Source organism: Pristiophorus japonicus, chromosome 21 (genome assembly GCF_044704955.1).
Source record: "Pristiophorus japonicus isolate sPriJap1 chromosome 21, sPriJap1.hap1, whole genome shotgun sequence".
Lineage (NCBI taxonomy): Eukaryota > Metazoa > Chordata > Chondrichthyes > Pristiophoridae > Pristiophorus > Pristiophorus japonicus.
The window spans coordinates 67,073,401-67,093,259 of NC_091997.1; the positions used below are offsets into that span (position 1 = coordinate 67,073,401).

Here is a 19,859-nt window from a genome sequence, read left to right on the forward strand (position 1 = left end):
CACCATCCCGACTTGGAAATATATCGGCCGTTCCTTCATCGTCGCTGGGTCACAATCCTGGAACTCCCTCCCTAACAGCACTGTGGGAGCACCTTCACCACACGGACGTTTTAAAAATTAATCATTCATGGGACGTGGGCATCGCTGGCAAGGCCAGAACTTATTGCCCATCCTTAACTGCCCTTGAGCTGCCTTCTTGAACCATTACTGGCACCAGCTTGTTAATCTGGATTTATTTAATCAAATTACCCGGCTGTTGTGGTGGGAGTTGAACTCACACCTCCAGAGCATCAGGGCCAGACCTCGCGATTACTAATCCCGGAACACAACCACTACGCTACCATATCCGTATTGCGGCGGTTCAAGAAGGCGGCTTCTAGGGAGCAATTAGGGATGGGCAATAAATGCCGGCCTTGGCAGCGCCTCCCATATCCCAGAATGATTTATTTTAAAAAGCCGCCCCACCTTGCAATCTGATCCTGAGAGGACCTAACATTTTAAAGCGTGGCAGGTTTACATGGAGAGAAGGCATGCCTGGCATTTGAACGCAAGACCATTTTATTTCAAGGCAGGCAATGCTACACCCCGCAATACTGCACCAAAATGGACTGCCTTTGGACCAAAATATTGAAATCTCGAGACCAGACAGACTGCTTTAAAAAAAACTGGATAAGATATTTAATAATAGATTGAATCTTTCCAAAGGACACTGAAACACAAACAGAACAAGGTCATTGTACAGGAACGCTCTATGTAACTATGACAGAATGCAAAGCGCTAACAATATTCTTGTATTTAAAATATGTCCACCGAATATCTTCGCTTTCTCCTCTTGGCCATTGAAAATAGCGACGATTTTTTGGGATTCTCTACAAGCATTTAAGCAGGAAGAAGTTGCAGCCGGCACTCCTGGGGCAGTCACAGAGCTTCCCGATTCGAGCTCCTTTTCGCACGGCACATTGTTCCCCAACATCACACTGGAAATACACAAAAACAAGGACTTACTGGTGAGAGACTTCAACTTGCTCTATAGCTAGCTCCTGTCTTTAGATACATAGGATACCACAGTGTCGAACGGCACAGAAACAGACCAGCTGGCCCAACATTAGTGCTACCATCAATCACCTACCTACTGAGTCTCGTCGCCGAGAGCGTGCAGAAATCAAGCGCAGACAGCGGAAGGAGCGTGCGGCAAACCAGTCCCACCCTCCCTTTCCCTCAACGACTGTCTGTCCCACCTGTGACAGGGACTGTGGCTCTCATCTTGGACTGTTCAGCCACCTAAGGACTCATTTTTAGAGTGGAAGCAAGTCTTCCTCGATTCCGATTATGATGACCTACTGATTCCACCAACAGGAATTTCTAGGCTTGTCAACCAAATGACGTTCAAGAAATTTGAATTAATTCCCAGGTGTAATGTATGCACCCATGAGTATGCTCACAGGTTTGTAGAGCTGTTAAGGTGGGAGGGGCTTAGCCAGTCACATGATGTTCACAAGACTCAATAAAACCCCAGCCAGTTGGGTTCGGGGGATCCACGATGAGGCAGGTGGTTGTGAGCCTGGTGGATGAACTGGTAATGTGTAGTGTGATTGTTAAACCTTTTGCTAATAAACCAACTAGTTCTTAATAGCAATGTATTGCTATGGATTCTTAAGCAAAGAACCCATGAAGCAAATACATTGCATCTGTGGTGTTCAGTCCTGTGTTGAGAGGGTTGTCTCTATGAGGAGAGATTGAGCCTATATTCGCTGGAGTTTAGAAGAGTGAGAGGTGATCTCATTGAAACATAGAAGATTCTGAAGGGGTGGGGGGAGGAGGGGGGAGATTGACAGGGTAGATGCAGGGAGGATGTTTCCCCTGGCTGGGGAGTCTAGAACCAGGGGTCACAGTCTCAGGATAAGGGGTCGGCCATTTAGGACTGAGATGAGGAGAAACTTCTTCACTCAGAGGATGGTGAATCTTTGAAATTCTCTGCCCCAGAGGGCTCCGGAGGCTCAGTCGTTGAGTATATTCAAGGCTGAGATCGATACATTTCTGGACACTAGGGGAATCGAGGGAAATGGGGATCGGGCGGGAAAGTGTAGCTGAGGTCGAAGGTCAGCCATGATCTTATTGAATGGCGGAGCAGGCTCGAGGGGCAGTATGGCCTACTCCTGCTCTTAATTCTTATATTCATAGTTTAAAGCTACGTATAATTGAGTAATAATTATGCAAAGAGGCTACAACAATATCAAGGTTCCTAGACAACAAAAACTTGCATTTATAGATATGCCATTAACATAATAAAACATACCAAGGTGCTTCACAGGAGTGATATCAGACAAGATTTCACCCAAAGCCAGATAGAGATATGAGGGCCAAAAGTTTGGTCAAAGAGGTAGGTTTTAAGGAGCGTCTTAAGAAGGAGGTGGAGGTAGAAATGGATATATGTGCTTCTGAAAGTGGGGGAGCATAGAGGAAACTAGATTCACAAAGTGATGCGCCCCAAGGAGCATTAATGCCCAAAGTTGGTGTGAGGTTCCATTCTTCATCCAATAAATTGTACGACAAGAAACAATGATTTAAAATTCCTTGGTGATAAAAGCAACAATACAAACTCACAAGTTATAGCTTGATGGTCAAATCCACACAAAATGTAGAATTATTTTAGACACAAGCCGACTAACAGGACATTGCACATTACTGACATCCAATCGATTGCTTGAAGAACCAAGATGATTTAATCTCACCTGTGCCCCGGGACGCTATGGGTTTTAAAAAGTTGTGAAAGGTTACTGTGATAAGGTGCAGTGTGCTGTACTCAGCCTATTCGTGTGCTACTCTAGTTATTTGCTATTTTCTGATGAAGGGTCATCGACCTGAAACTTTAACTCTGTTTCTCTCTCCACAGATGTTGCCCAACCTGCTGAGTGTTGACAGCATTTTCTGTTTTTATTTCAGATTTCCACCACCCTCAGTATTTTTCCTTTTGAATAACAATTATCTCTTTGTTAAAAGGGAACTTGCGCCGTTAATTACTAGACTTAACTTTCCATGGGGAGTTTGGGCAATTATGTCAATCATCGCAGTACACACAAACAAATTGTGAATGAAATCTGTTTAAATATGGATTAGTGAAAGACTGAAGCACAATGAATATAAAATATAAGAAACTAGCTGCAGTAATGTACAGAGTGATGTCTGCTTGCTTAATGGAACTTCTTGAAAGAAAGACTTGCATTTATATAGTATCTGTCCCAAAGTGCTTTACAGCCAATGAAGTACTTTTTGAAGTATCGTCACTGTTGTAATGTGGTAAATGCAGCAGCCAACTTGCACACAGCAAGCTCCCACAAACAGCAATGTGATAATGACCAGATAATCTGCTTTTAGTCATGCTGGTTGAAGGATAAGTATTGACCAGCACACCAGGGTGAACTCCTCTGCTCTATGAAATAGTGCCGCGGGATCCTGAGAGGGCAGACAAGTTCTTGGTTTAACATCTCATCTGAAAGACGGTACCTCCGACAGTGCGGCGCTCCCTCAACACTGCACGGGGGTGGGGGGTGTCAGCCTAGATATGTGCTCAAGTCTCTGGAGTAGGCCTTGAACTCACAACTTTTTGATTCAGAGGTGAGAGTGCTATCCACTGAGCCAGAGCTGAAACAGCTTGGTTGAAGCAATGAGTAGCACAGCCACACAGTACAGATTAGAACTGGCACAAGTTTGATTCCCAGTCTGTGTTGAGTGAAGTAATGGCAGAGTTTGGGCAATAACTGGCCTCAATTCTGCTCAGTATTGGCCTCTTGATGAAAAATACCTGCTGGAGAACAGGCGTGATCTATCCTATCGTTTAATCGTTTGCCAATTCTCGATATAATGGGGATTGAGAGCAAAAGTGACATTCTCACACTTGCATCATTGCAAATTTCTATTTAATTTCAAGATTGTCTATGTTCTTTATTTCTTGTCAGCTCGCAAAATGTCAACACAGATGGGGATAAGTTCTTCCAGCAGAATAATAGCATTTTCCACCACAAGTTAATCAGATAGCGATTGGACATTTCTTCAAATCTTTTCAACAAGTGTGTGAATCAATATCTAAGAATAATGAAACCTTATTGAATGGGGTATCTGGTTTCTGACTTTGTCAGAATGAAACATCACGCTAACCTGTTCATGGCTATATCCCCATTAACAAGTTCGTAAAATGAAATAGCTATTGGAATGGGTAATTCAACACAAGACCTCATTCATAGAAACTTTTGGGAGGTACTTTGTCCAATTGAAATATTGTGCTTTATTCGGTCATTACCAACATATGAACAATGACGGACAGGTAAAGATCCTCTGCTCCATCCAGCCCGTCCCACACAATTGCGATAGCTTGTGCATCACAACTTAGACGCGCCACCCCACCCGAAACCATGTGATCTCCCGGGAGAGGCAAAAAGCCAGATTAAAAAACCCCCAGGCCAATTTAGGAAAAAGACATTCTGGGAAATTCTTCTCCGACCCATCTCGGCGATCGACACTAGTCCAGGAGGTATCACGCTGACCATTAAATTCCCTGCAGTACCTACCTCCTGTAAGAGGCGATCTCCTCCGCTGCCAGAAACCAATCGAGCTCTCGCTTGATGGAATTCAGCGAGTCTGCATCCGCCACATGAAACGACAGCTTGGTCCAGCGGTCGTCTATTCTCTGGGCAAAGAACCACCTCCTGATGTCTAACCTAGATCTCGCCCTGTACAACTTTAATTTGTGCAGTATTTCCTTTGGTGCAATGTTTCAACAAGGTTTGCATGCAATTCTCCCACTGACAGCTCTTAAATCCCCATGCAAGATCAGAGGATATAGAGATCAGGTCATGCTTAATGGGAAACCTCTTTATGCATGCAATGCCCCCTTTATCAAACATAATTTTATCAAACAAAATCTTCCAGTCTCATATTCTTCCTTTAAGAAACCTCTTGGGTGAAAGAATGCGTGTTTGAAGCACTGGTGCTTAATCCTGACCCTGGTTTCTTTGCCCTGTCTAAAGTCTAAGTAGAAGATATGATGAACAGCTGCTGGTAGGAACAAAATGCACATTCTACCAGAATCAATTACAGAAGTGGTTATTTTTTCACTTGCCCAGTTGTTGCTGTCCTCCCCTGAAGACTCGAGACTTTTCGCTGTGATGTGACCATTATTCAGCTGTTAGTCTTGACCATGGACCTCGGCTACAGGAGACGGATCCTGTCCTCATCAGAAATACACGCACCGAGAGGGGGGGGGGTCAATGCATGAGGAGCAGGAACACTGGCTGATCCTCCTCTCGCAACCCAGGGGCCACTGAAGTTCATTGTAACACCCCAGCTCGCAGACACCCGAGCATGTTTCCCTAAAAGGACAGAGTTATATAATGTCCCAATTTTGCATTATTGCAAAAGGGGGAAAATTACTGGAAAAATTAATTCATTGGCTGGAAACCCAGTCTGGGGTTTGTCTGCTGGCAATGTATAGAGAATGGAGCGTGTTGTACTGGTGCCCTTGAGTTTATTAAATTATATATTTGGATCTGTACACCTGTATATCTCTGAAGGAACTATATAGGATGCAATGGACTTTAGCATGAAACCTCACGTTTTCTAGGAGTCGAAGCATTCCCAGTCAGCAGTGGGCGATGGGTTTGGGTAGGGACAACATTATTTTGCAGCGAGGGATATGTCCCAACAATGTCTCGTCTTTTAGTCCTCCCCTTTCCGCGGTGTTGGTCGCCCTCCTTGAAGGCGGGGGGTGTTTTAATCAAAGGATAGAGATGGGGATGGAAATTGCAAATGAATCTCTCGTAGACATCATTTAATCCCCCACCTCCTTCAATTCAGTGGGCATTTTAGAGGAAGCTAGTGACCCAGATAACGAGAAGTCAATGGAGAGTGATATTGGACGGGGTATAGACCCGCTCTGGCCAGCTTTGGTTCAAATGACCTCCACTTGTGTCAGACACAACCAGCTCCATAAAAAAGGCGTTTCTCTTTGTTAACCTGGGTCACCATATCACGGACTTGGAACGGTAATGGGCACTTCTCTGCCCTAACCCTTGGCCACAATACCAGTTACTGGAACAGACTAACACAAGATTAAAAAAATAACAACCTCCAACAAAAAACAGCAGACGCTGGAAAGGACCCCCGCCCCGTCCAGCTTCTGGAAGAGAAAATTGGTTCATGTTGGCCGGCAGACACCCTGGGATTGAAAGCGTCCCACAAGAAACATGCTTTCTCCTTCAGATACTAAGCTCACCCGCTGCCCAGTTCCTATTAACAAATAAACCCAACACATTTCTGCCACAGAAGACAACACCGAGCACTTCGGAACAGAAAGCTAAAAAGAAAGAACTATTCGACTTTACCAGCGGCACCTGTCCGAATTTCTTCTCCCAGGTTGGAAGCCTCTTGCTCTGTAACTTCTCCAGCACCTCCTGCAAGGCTCCGAGCTGTGGACCAGTCCAGGTGTTCCGAATAATACAAAAAAAGAGTTTGGTGAGAATATGTATCTTGCAAACAAATATTCCAAAGCATTTTTCATCTGAATTAATGTGACTATCGGCACTCAAATTCGACTATATCCCCTCCCCCAAAAAAACAATTTGGAAGACGGGACATGAAGAATAAAAGACCCAAACGGGATGCTCACTAATATTTAGCCCTGTTTTTACAAAATTGACCGGCAAGAATGGACCAAGTGGTCCTGTCCCACACTCAGGCTACTCGTCCATCAAGACTTGCATCTCAAGTCATCTGATTCCAGCATTTCTCCTGCCATTGTTCACTTGTTTTAACTTTTACCGTGTCTTTTTTTTTAAAGAGATCTATTTCCCTTAGCAGAGGGGTCATCAACCAGGGGGGTGGGGCATCGTTTTAAAGTGATTGTGGGGAGGTTTAGAGGGGATTTGAGGGGAAATTTCTTCAGGTGGGGGTCTGGGGTGGAACTCACTGCCTGAAAGGGTGGTAGAGGCAGAAACCCTCACCACATTTAAAAAGTGCTTGGATGTGCACTTGAAGTACCGTAACCAAAGGGCTACGGACCGAGAGCTGGAAAGTGGGATTAAGCTGAATAACTCTTTGTTGGCGCTGATACGATGGGCCGAATGGCCGCCTTCTGTGCTTGACTCTAATATAAAGTCAGGTTCACACTCTTAGCCAGACTTAAAACATTATTATCACCAAGCACCCGAAGGCTCTCCAGGCATGATCAGTAATGAATGAATCCCCTGCCAAAACTAACAACCGAAAGTTAAAAGCAAAAAAAAAGAACACACAAAAAAATGGACTGACCAGTTCTTTTTCGCTGGAAGGGTATGAATCTTTCGGGTAGAAGTCTCTCAAGGCTCTGGGTTCCAGATCAGAGCTCTCGGTGCCGAGGGCCAGGGAGAGCAAGACAGAGAGGCAGCCAGCGAGCAGGAATCGACCACTGTCCATGGTGCTGAAACGCCTGGGCTGATTCTGCACGGGTAGACGTGAAACGGCGCAGTGCTGAACCCTTCACTGAGTAACCCAGCTTTTATACAAAAGGGATTACTGATCTGCCAACATCCAGTTGCTCCTCCCAGCTGAAGGGTGGGCTCAAGAGCCTTGGCGATTGGTACATTGGCTTGCTTTTTTTTCTCTCTCTCTGTAAAGTACATTAAAAAATTGCTCTACTCACAGTCTGCAGATTGCTTGCCGGCCACTTCCAATCGTCACTCAGAACACAACGTGTCGGTTTGCATGTAGAAGATGCAGCCAGTGCTTGGGAGATTCAAAGCATTTCACAAGGCAGCATGCTGCGACTGGACTCATTCTCACAAGGCGCAAATAAAACGCCTTTTAAAAACAAAATAAAGGTCTTCATTCCTAACCAAAAAAAGACACAACAGTGAAATAAAACTTTTTAAAAAACTGGACATTCCTTTTTTGCCACTTTTATGAAGCAGATTCTGAATCGTGCTTTTTAAATGTTGAGTTATTTATTTTAAAAAATACCCCTGATAAAGATCCGGTCAGTATTGTGAGTCCGGTAGGGTTGGGTGTGCTTTTTAAAAAATAGTTCCTGGGTTGTGGGTTAGGGTTAGGGTTAGGGCAAGACCAGCATTTATTGCCCATCCCTAATTGCCCCTTGAGAAGGTGGTGGTGAGCCGCCTTCTTGAACCGCTGCAGTCCGTGTGGTGAAGGTGCTCCCACAATGCTGTTAGGGAGGAAGTTCCAGGATTGTGACCCAGCGACGATGAAGGAACGGCCGATATATTTCCAAGTCTGGGTGGTGGTGTTCCCATGCGCCTGCTGCCCTTGTCCTTCAAGGCGGTAGAGGTCGTGGGTTTGGGAGGTGCTGTCGAAGAAGCCTTGGCGAGTTGCTGCAGTGCATCTTGTAGATGGTACACACCGCAGCCACAGTGCGCCGGTGGTGGAGGGAGTGAATGTTGAAGGTGGTGGATGGGGTGCTGATCAAGCGGCTGCTTTGTCCTGGATGGTGTCGAGCTTTGTGAGTGTTGTTGGAGCAGCACCCATCCAGGCAAGTGGAGAGTGTTCTAACCGAGTTAACATGTAAGAGTTATTAGGTTAATGAGTAGATAGTGGTTTTCGGTTCTGATCTAACTTAGCCATTCTATTTAATAAGGCTGACACTACATGCATAATATTTCAATTACTGATAGTGATCTCCATCACATTAATGAGAAAATAACCCACAGAAAATACGGGGGAGCCAATTTAAAACCGAGTTGAGAAGGAATTTCTTCTCCCAGAGGGTTGTGAATCTGTGGAATTCTCTGCCCAGGGAAGCAGTTGAGGCTAGCTCATTGAATGTATTCAAATCACAGATAGATAGATTTTTAACAATAAGGGAATTAAAGGTTATGGGGAGTGGGCAGGTAAGTGGAGCTGAGTCCACGGCCCGATCAGCCATGATCTTGTTGAGTGGCAGAGCAGGCTCGAGGGGCTAGATGGCCTACTCCTGTTCCTAATTCTTATATTTGAGAAATAACTTGCATTTATATGGCGCCTTTCAGGTCCTTGGGCTTTTCCAGAGTAATCCACAGCTAATGAAGTACTTTTGAAGTGTAGTCACTGTTGTTAAGTATGCAAGGCAGCCAATTTGCACTCAGCAAGCTCCCACAAGCAGCAATGAGATCAATAAGTTACTTTGTTTTGGTGGTGTTGGTTGAGGGAGTAGTATCAGCCAGCACACCAGGAGAATTCTCTTCCTCTTCCTTGGGGAAACTGCCATGGGATGTTTTACATCCACCTGAACAGGAAGATCATGTCTCCTCCAAAAGGCGGCAGCTCCAACCATGCCTCTCCAACTCCTTTATTAAGAAAGAAAGACTTGCATTTCTATAGCACCTTTCACAGCCAATGAAGTACTTTTGGAGTGCAGTCACTGTTGTAATGTAGGAAACGCGGCAGCCAATTTGCGCACAGCAAGCTCCCACACACAGCAATGTGATAATGACCAGTTAATCTCTTTTTTAGTGATGCTAATTGAGGGATAATTATTGGCCCCAGGACACTGGGGATAACTTCGAAATAGTGCCAGGGGATCGTTTACATCTACCTGAGAGGGCAGACGGGGCCTTGGTTTAACGTCTCATCTGAAAGACGGCACCTCCGACAGTGCAGCACTCCCTCAGTACTGTACTGGAGTGTCAGCCTGGATTTTGTGCTCAAGTCTCTGGAGTGGGACCTGAACCCACTGATTTAGAAGCAACACTGAACCAACCTAATGATTTTTAAAAAATAGATAGAAACCGTCATCCTTCCAATAATCCCAACACAAAGAGTGTCACTAGGCTTATGCCCGGGCTTCCATTTTTGACACATTTTCTCCCTAGATAACACTTTTGGTATTGACAATATAACAGCCCAGATTATACACAGTCCTGTTCCCACATTCTCTGTTATACTATATTTGTCTTGTGCAAAGTGTATTGGGGACTATCCTTTAATGGTTATGTTTGATTCATTCCACAAGATTGTTGAACACGCAGAAACTGTGCAGAACACATTTTTGATAAGTACATGTGAAGGGATGTTGTCTCCTGACTATTAGCGGAGGTTTGGACCTTTGTGGCAGCTCTGTGATTCTAGTTAGTGCTGTTTTATGGAGCTCTGCAGCAGTGCCGATAGTTGAAAAGTGTAAAAGCATTGTTGTGAAATGGCATAAAAGTTTAGTTCAAATGTCAGATAGTAAATAAGTAACCAGCAGTACAATCTGCAATTGCTTGGCCCTGAGGCTTGCTCTTATTGCTCCTCAAAATGGTGATTGATGGCCGGGTACACTTCTTCACACCAATAGTCTTCCAATACCTTGCCTCAGTCACTGCTCTTCATGCATCAGTCTAGAAGATGAGAGTTAGTGGGCTATGCAACTGTGAAGTACCATAACAGTCACACCCAATCCTGCCTTTACCCAACACACACACACACTCACACACACACACACACACACACTCTCACACACACACACACACTCACACACACACTCTCACACACACTCACACACACACTCTCACACACACACTCTCACACACACTCACACACTCACACACACACTCTCACACACACACTCTCACACACACTCACACACTCACACACACACACACACACTCACACACACACTCTCACACACACTCACACACACACTCTCACACACACACACTCACACACACTCACACACTCACATACACTCATGGACCCAACAAATCAAATGGGGAATCCTAGCCCTAACCTTTCATTAGGTGTTCTCTCACTGGGGGAATTGTCTGTTGCACTTGTGGATCTTTTAGACTGTATCAGAGAGCAGTTAGCAGCAGGCAGTGCTGGAGTTATACTGCAGGCTGCGCATGGTAGTGAATCAGCATTCCTGACACTGTGAGAGAAGATCACATGTAGACACAGCTCTGCTCCCACCTGGTTAAGCTTTCATGTTCTGAGTGCAGAGAGGGACACCCTGATTCTTAAAATGTATTTGTAAGACTCGTGCAACAAACCCATTGAGCACTTTCACCTTGAAACTACCCTGGAGTTATACTCTGTGTGGTGCCAGGCCCAAGTGAAATGAGACAGCAGCACCCCCCACTCCACTGCACCCCAAATTCATGTTGGGTCCTGACTATGGAACCCTTAGGACCAATTCTCCGACAATACATCCCCAACATAAACCCTTACCTCCAGGACCCCAGCCATTGGGGCAACTGCAGGCAGACTCTCGCAATGTTCCAACCATTCATTCCAAAAGTCGGTCCCATACTGTCACAATGCAGGCTAACTTCCAACCTCCTTCCTCCTTTTTCATTATATTCATTATATTCAAAGATCTCGATAGACATATCTCATATTTTTATATATATATATATATCTCATTGATCAGCACCCCATCCACTACCTTCAACATTCACTCCCTCCACCACCGGCGCACCGTGGCTGCAGTGTGCGCCATCTACAAGATGCACTGCAGCAACTCGCCAAGGCTTCTTCGGCAGCACCTCCCAAACCCATGACCTCTACCACCTAGAAGGACAAGGGCAGCAGGCGCATGGGAACACCACCACCTCCACGTTCCCCTCCCAGTCACACACCATCCAGACTTGGAAATATATCGGCCGTTCCTTCATCGTCGCTGGGTCACAATCCTGGAACTCCCTCCCTAACAGCACTGTGGGAGCACCTTCACCACACGGACTGCAGCGGTTCAAGAAGGTGGCTCACCACCACCTTCTCAAGGGGCAATTAGGGACGGGCAATAAATGCCGGCCTTGTCAGCGACGCCCACATCCCATAAATTAATAAAAAATATAATTAAAATACTGAGTCAGATCATTTATTTAAGAGAAGTTCAATGCTTCATATGTAACAGTGAATATTCATTTCACAAGTAGGTTATTTGCATAAGGTTCTATGGCTCCTGTGTTACTTCCAGTATTTGCCATGTCAGTATCACCTGATTATTTGAATATATTTACACACGAAAAAACATTATGTACTGAACATTTTCAATACCTTCCTCTTTATTTTAATATTCCAATACAGTTCTGATATTTAATTTAAACAGCATGTTATAAATCTCTACAGACTTCCCACAAAGTCATCAGAAAGTATTGTCCAAGTGTCAGAAATAAAGAGGGCCGTTTGACACCTTGGGTAATTTGGTTACCAGCCAGGAAACATGACAGAAATTGGAGAGACTGGAGAAGGTGGGATTGTTCTCCTTGGAGCAGAGAAAGTTAAGGGGAGATTTAAGAGGCGTTCAAAATTATGAAGGATTTTGATAGGGAGAAACTGGTTCGGCCCCAGCTAGAGTATTGTGTCCAATTCTGGGCACTGCACATTAGGAAGGATGTGAAGACCTTAGAGAGGGTGCAGAGGAGATTTACAAGAGTGATTCCAGTAATGTGGGACTTCAGTTACGTGGATAGACTGGAGAAGCTGGGGTTGTTCTCCTTGGAGCAGAGAAGGTTGAGAGGAGATTTGATCGAGGTGTTCAAAATCATGAAGGGTCTGGACAGAGTAGAGAGAGAGAAACTGTTCCCATTGGCTCATGGAAAAGATCCCATTGCACTACAGTCCTCACCACTTATCGCAGGCTCGTTTATGTGAACTTGAGATGCCCGCTATACGCAACGTTCCCATTGGTGGACGGGTCGAGAACCAGAGGGCACAGATTTAAGGTGACTGTTAGAAGAACCAATGGCGGCATGAGGAAAAACATACACAGCGAGTGGTTAGGATCTGGAATGCGCTGCCTGAATGGGTGGTGGAGGCAGACTCAATCGTGGCTTTCAAAAGGGAATTGGATAAGTACCTGAAGGAAAAAGTGTGCAGGACTACGGGAAAAGGGCGGGGGGAGTGGGATTGGCTGAGGTGCTCTTGCAGAGAGCCGGCACAGGCTCGACGGGCCGAATGGCCTCCTTCTGTGCTGTAACTGTTCTATGATTCTATGGCTGGTATGACGCCTGAAGAAAGCTTATGTTCTCTCGCTCTCTCTCCTTGTAACGAGCCATCTACAGATCCCCGATTTCCTGCCTCTTCAATGGAAGCAGATAAGATGGCGACAAAATGCTTTCGCGTCTGTGTCGGTGACTGAATGGGTCCAGAGACAGAAATGTGCAAATTCCAACTTTGCAAGAAGAACGAGCTGCCACAGATGTTAGCACCAACCCACATTTTCTGTCCACATCCGTAACAGCTTCTTCTTCGTCATCGCGAGGACAAGTAACTCGGTTGGTTGAGTGCTGGTCCAAAGGGGTTTGGGTTGAATCCCGGGAGGAGTCACTCAGCCTCTCGTCTTTCCAAGGCGGATAGAATGGATATTGAAGGGGTTTGATAAACAGGTGCAGAGGTCTGACTTACAGGGCCAACCTTCCCCGTCCGACCAGCGTCAGAAACACGTCCGACTCCTTATTGTCCCTGATGGCCACCTAAAACAGGCATTAGGCCCCTTGACTATGCAGATTAACAACCTTAACACCAGATTTAGTATCCAAATCATAATTAGTTTGCCTTAAAAAAGAAAAGAAAGACTTGCATTTATATAGCACCTTTCACGTCCACCGGACGTCCCTAAGCGCTTTACAACCAATGAAGTACTTTTAAAAATGTAGTCACTGTTGTAATATGGGAAACGCGGCAGCCAATTTGCGCACAGCAAGGAGCCACACACAGCAATGACCCGATAATCTGTTTTAGTGATTTTGATTGAGGGATAAATATTGGGCCCAGGACACCGGGGAGAACACCCCTGCTCTTCTTCCAATAGTAGCTGTGGGATCTTTTACATCCACCTGAGAGAGCAGACAGGGCCTCGGTTTAACAGAAAGACAGTACAGTGCTCTCTCAGTATTACCCCTCCGACAGTGCGGCATTCCCTCACTCCCTCAGTACTGCCCTCCCGACAGTGCGGTGCTCCCTCAGCACTGCCCCTCCAACAGTGCGCCGCTCCCTCAGTACTGCACTGGAGTATCAGCCTAGATTTTTGTCCTTAAGTCCCTGGAGTGGGCCTTGAACCACGAACTTGCTGACTCAGAGGCAAGAGTGCTACCCACTGAGCCACAACCGGCCCGACGATTGAATATAATGGAGACCCTGTTGCTCTAGCCAGAAGCAAAATATATTTACAGGAACCCTTAGGAATGAATCTTGGAGGGAGCACGGTGTAGATTTATCAGAATGATATCTGGACTCCAGGGGTTAAATTATGGGATTACACAAACTAGGATTGAAGTCCCTGAAATTTAGAAGGTTGAGGGTTGATCTGATCGAAGTTTTCAAGATATTGATGGAAACAGATAGGGTAGACAGAGAGAAACTATTCCCGCTGGTTGGAGAGTCTCGGACCAGGGGACATAGTCTAAAAATTAGAGCCAGACCTTTCGGGAGTGAAATTAGGAAACACTTCTACACACAGAGGGTGGGAGAAGTTTGGAACTCTCTTCCGCAAATGGCTATTGATGCTGGATCAGTTGTTAATTTTACATCTGAGATTGATAGCTTTCTGTTAACCAAAGGGATTAAGGGATATGGGCGGGTGCATAGAGTTCGGTCGCAGATCTGCCGTGATCTCATTGAATAGCGGAACAGGCTCGAGGGGCTGAATGGCCTCCTCCTGTTCCTGTGTCCTGATGTTCCACATGAGGGAGAAAGGAATAGAGGGATATGGTGACTGAGTGAGATGAAGAGGGGTGGGAGGAGGCTAGTGTGGAGCATAAACACAGCATGGACCCATTGGACCAAATAGCCTGTTTCTGTGCTGTAAATACTGTGTATTAAAGGAAGATACATGGAGAATTCACATGGATGTCTAGGGTTTAGAAGTGCAATCAGTTTCTGAGCAAAAAAAAAATCCTCTGATTTAATTGATTGAGATGCACAATGCAGATGTTATGAAACATATCTCTCTCACTGTAGTATCATCATCATAGGCAGTCCCTCGGAATCAAGGAAGACTTGCTTCCCCTCCTGAAGTGAGTTCTTTGGTGACTGAATAGTCCAATACGAGAGCCACAGACTCTGTCACAGGTAGGACAGATAGTCGTTGAGGGAAAGGGAGGGTGGGACAGCTTTGCCGCACACTCCTTCCGCTGCCTGCCCTTGATTTCTGCACGCTCTCGGCGATGAGACTCAAGGTGCTCAGCGCCCTCCCGGATGCACTTCCTCCACTTAGGGCGGTCTGTGGCCAGGGACTCACAGGTGTCGGTGGGGATGTCGCACTTTATCAGGGAGGCTTTGAGGGTGTCCTTGTAACGTTTCCTCTGCCCATCTTTGGCTCGTTTGCCGTGAAGGAGATCCACATAGAGCACTTTCTTTGGGAGTCTCGTGTCTGGCATGCGAACTATGTGGCCTGTCCAGCGGAGCTGGTCGAGTGTGGACGGTGCTTCAATGCTGGGGATGTTAGCCTGGTCAACTGATGTTGGTGCGCCTGTCCTCCCAGGGGATTTGCAGGATCTTACGGAGACATCGTTGGTGATATATCTCCAGCGACTTGAGGTGTCTTCTGTACATCGTCCATGCCTCTGATCCATACAGGAGGGCGGGTATTACTACAGCCCTATAGACCATGAGCTTGGTGGTAGATTTGAGGGCCTGGTCTTTGAACACTCTTTTTCTCAGGAGGCCGAAGGCTGCACTGGCGAACTGGGATAAAGAAATAGATTGAAATGCCTGTTTGTTTTAGATATAAAACTGCACACTGGAAGGGAGGCAAAGCCACATTTGAATAAAGTATTTTTTAACAGAGGCTGATTACGAACCACCGAGGGTTGGAGCAAGATAATTACTAGGTGGGTGCATTCCTTTCCAAAAGCAGGCAATGGAGTATATGAATGGCAGGTCGACCAGGCTCCGACAGAGAGAAGACAGGTTACTGTTTCAGTGGTGGCTCTGTAATATATTTGCTTCATGGGTTCTTTGCTTAAGAATTCATAGCAACAGATTGCTATTGAGCATTAGTTGGTTTATTAACAAAGGTTTAACAATCACACTACACATTACCAGTTCATCCACCAGGCTCACAACCACCTGCCTCATCGTGGATCCCCCGAATCCAACTGGCTGGGGTTTTATTGAGTCTTGTGAACATCACGTGACTGGCTAAGCCACTCCCAACTCAACAGCTCCACAACTATTTTAATAGAACTTAAAGCCAAGTGCTCCCCTTTTGGCAAGGCACTAGAACCCACAAATTTACAAATAAAACTTTAAAGGTAACTTAGATCAAATTAAAATTTGGGAGTGATGATGCACTCCAGTCCCTCCGGCGCCCGCCTCTCGCAGAAGGCCGTGAGCGTACCGGTGGACACCGCATGCTCCATCTCCCAAGGACACCCTGGCTCGGATGTAACCGCGGAAGAGAGGCAGGCAGTCGGGCTGAATAACCCCCTCGACCGCCTGCTGCCTGGACCGGCTGATGGCCCCCTTGGCCGTGCCCAGGAGCAGTCCTACGAGGAGGACTTCCGATCTGCCCGCTCCCCTCCGCACAGGGTGCCCAAAGATCAGGAGTGTGGGACTGAAGTGCAACCAGAAAGCGAGCAAGTGGACAACAGCTCTACAAGCATGCTCGCTCACAGGTACATACATTACAGACTCCTTCTTCAGAACAACACAAGTTGGAACTGAACAGGTGCTGATTGACTTGTTCCGTATTTTCTGTTTTCAGCTCAGAGTTCTCGGCCTGATTTTAACTCCTCCCGCCAATCGTAAACTAGGCTGCAGCCGTGGGTGGGGGTGGGGCAGGGGGAACCAGTGGGGTAAAATTACCCCCTTTGCCTTCCCGCCATGTGCCCCCCCCCCCACTGCTCATGTTGAGGCTGCGGAGACCTGCTGCCGGAATTGCAAGGCCAATACAAGGGATGCAGCCTGGCATTGCATCACCAAAATATATTTACGACACTGAAGCTTGACCATTAAGGTCGACCAGTCCTCCATGTCCCTGGACTCCCCGGGTGCGCTGTCCGCTTCGGGGATCACTGACACCGTACCGCCGCCCCCCCCTTCCCCTCTCCACCTTTCAAATCGTGGCCACAATGTGCTTATTTATTTCTTTGCAAAAGTGTCGGCTATTTTGGACTCAATAATTTGCCTCTCAAAATTAATCTGTTAAACTCAGTGGCTTAAAAATTGTTGAGTCACCACTTTGTGAGTGCGTCATGATTGGATAATTTACATGGAAATCCAAGAGTAAACTCATTGCTATTGATGGCTCTGTATAAGTGCTTTTCTTAATGAGACGCAGGGCATTTGCAGCCTACCTCCCTTAATCTCTGTCCATCGGGAGACGCGTGGTCTCTGAGCCTCCATGCATAGTCTGTCTTGCCTGGACTCATGGTCCAGAGACCCGAGTTCAAATCCCCACCACGGCGGCTGAGGAATTCAGTTAATTAAATAAATCTGGAATAAAAGGCTAGTATTAGTAATGGTAACCATGAAACTACCGGATTGTCATAAAAACCCAACTGGTTCACTGATGCCCTTTAGGGAAGGAAATCTGCCGCCCTTACCCGGTCTGGCCGATATGTGACTCCAGAGACACAGCAATGTGGTTGACCCTTAACTGATCTCAGAAATGGCCCAGCGAGACACTCAGTATCAAACCGTTAGGAAAACACCTCACGGACTGCAGCGGCTCAAGAAGGCGGCTCACCACCACCTTCTCAAGGGGCAATTAGCGGCTTTGTCAGCGACGCCCACATCCTGTGAATGAAAGAAAAGGGAGTCTGCTTTTCTTGTTCTCCTAAAAAGGGAATGCTGTCAGTTTATGCTCTGTTCCAAATCCGCTAGTGGAAGGGATCCTATTTCAATAAAACTGTTGGGCCGATGGTTCTCACTCTCCCTGCGGGGAAGTGCCTGGACTTCACGTGACAGTAGGCCAGGGCGACGTGACTGAAATCAAGAGCTCACTGTGTGTGTGGGAATCGCAGGAGTGGGTGCAAGTCCATTCAACCTGTGCTGCAGCCTTCCCCCATGTTGGTTGGGACTGTGTCCTTCGACAAGGCCATTAGTAAGTAGCACAGCTCTCCATGGCCACCCCAAAATAAAAGGGCAGGACGAGTCCAGCGGGTCTATCAGGCCTGCCCCACACTCACGATGACTGGAGCGCCGTGTCTACACACACTTCCTACCACCACACCACACACCCTACTCGCCCACTTCCCCCCTGCTCTCATGTAGTGTCCTGGGACAGGCAAAAAAATGCCCCAGGAAACCCCCGGCTAGGGCCAGCAACAACTTGTAATGAGATAACATCCCAAGGTGCTTCGCAGGAGGGTCATAAAACAAAATTTGACACCGAGCCTCATAAGGAGAAATTAGGCCAGATGACCAAAAGCTTGGTCATAGAGGTCGGTTTTAAGGAGCGTCTTAAAGGTAGAGAGGCAGAGAGATTTTAGGGAGGGAGTTCCAGAGCTAGGGGCCCAGGCAGCAGAAGGCACGGCCACCGATGGTGGAGCGATTATAATCAGGGATGCTCAAGCGGGCAGAATTAGAGGAGCGCAGACATCTCGGGGGGGGGGCTGGAGGTGATTGATTACAGAGATAGGGAGGGACGAGGGCCATGGAGGGATTTGAAAATCAGGATGTGAGTTTTAAAAGAAGGGGAAGAAAACTGGAAAATTCCTGTCCGACCTCCTCCGGCGATCAAAACCATTCCACACTGAGCGTGCATATGTTATCTGTTAATCCACTTTCCTTCTGTATGACGCAAACTCTGTCCCAGCCAAGAACTGCTCCAGCTCCCTCTTGAAGACGAGGCAGAGAGTCAGGACACAACAAATTAGGGGTTTGAAAGCCACCTTAAAAATGATCAAAGTGCCGAGTGGATTACTGCATTTCCCACCAGCACTGTATTTTTTTAATTCATTCCGGGATGTGGGCATCGCTGGCAAGGCCGGCATTTATTGCCCGTCCCTAATTGCCCCTTGAGAAGGTGGTGGTGAGCCGCCTTCTTGAACCGCTGCAGTCCGTGTGGAGAAGGTGCTCCCACAGTGCTGTTAGGGAGGGAGTTCCAGGATTGTGACCCAGCGACGATGAAGGAACGGCCGATTTATTTCCAAGTCGGGATGGTGTGTGACTGGGAGGGGAACGTGGAGGTGGTGGTGTTCCCATGCGCCTGCTGCCCTTGTCCTTCTAGGCGGTAGAGGTCGCGGGTTTGGGAGGTGCTGCCGAAGAAGCCTTGGCGAGTTGCTGCAGTGCATCTTGTAGATGGTGCAAACTCCAGGATATAGTTAATGTATTCACTGCGGCACATGAAAGCATGGGCCTTACGCTTAACATCTGTAAGACAAAGGTCCTCCACCAGCCTGTCCCCGCTGCACAGCACTGTCCTCCAATCATCAAGATTCACGGGGCGACCCTCGACACCGTGGACCATTTCCCATATTTCGGGAGCCTCTTATCAACAAGAGCAGACATTGATGCGGAGATTCAACACCGCCTCCAGTGCGCCAGCGCAGCCTTCAGCCATCTGAGGAAAAGAGTGTTCGAAGACCAGGCCCTCAAATCTACCACCAAGCTCATGGTCTACAGAGCTGTAGTTATACCCACCCTCCTGATGGATCTGAGACATGGACGATGTATAGAAGGCACCTCAAGTCGCTGGAAATATATAAGCAGCGATGTCTCCGCAAGATCCTGTAAATCCCCTGGGAGGACAGAGGCACCAACATCAGTGTCCTCGACCAGGCTAACATCCCCAGTATTGAAGCGCTGACCACACTCGATCAGCTTCGCTGGGCAGGTCACATAGTACGCATGCCAGATATGAGACTCCCGAAGCAAATGCTTTCTGTGGAGCTCCTTCATGGTAAACGAGCCAAAGGTGGACAGCGGAAACGTTACAAGGACACCCTCAAAGCCTCCCTGGTAAAGTG

General features: G+C 46.9%; 1 protein-coding gene across 1 annotated transcript; it reads right to left on the reverse strand.

The window, feature by feature from the left end:
- Positions 1 to 672: 672 nt before the first annotated feature.
- Positions 673 to 7,478, reverse strand: LOC139234066 (cocaine- and amphetamine-regulated transcript protein-like). Its single transcript, XM_070864964.1, has 3 exons — positions 7,303 to 7,478; positions 6,378 to 6,461; positions 673 to 977 (listed from the first exon to the last, which is right to left on the reverse strand). The coding sequence occupies exons 1-3, from the start codon at positions 7,444 to 7,446 to the stop codon at positions 870 to 872; spliced, it is 336 nt and encodes a 111-aa protein (XP_070721065.1). The 5' UTR covers positions 7,447 to 7,478; the 3' UTR covers positions 673 to 869.
- Positions 7,479 to 19,859: the final 12,381 nt, after the last annotated feature.

Bases quoted from the DNA above. Each gene is read 5' to 3' on its own strand.
- LOC139234066 (XM_070864964.1), bottom strand. From the start codon at position 7,446: ATGGACAGTGGTCGATTCCTGCTCGCTGGCTGCCTCTCTGTCTTGCTC. The intron at 6,462-7,302 runs GTCAGTCCATTT...ACTGGTCCACAG, and splicing joins CTTCCAGCGAAAAAGAACTG to CTCGGAGCCTTGCAGGAGGT. The intron at 978-6,377 runs GTAAAGTCGAAT...GTGTATTTCCAG, and splicing joins AATTCGGACAGGTGCCGCTG to TGTGATGTTGGGGAACAATG.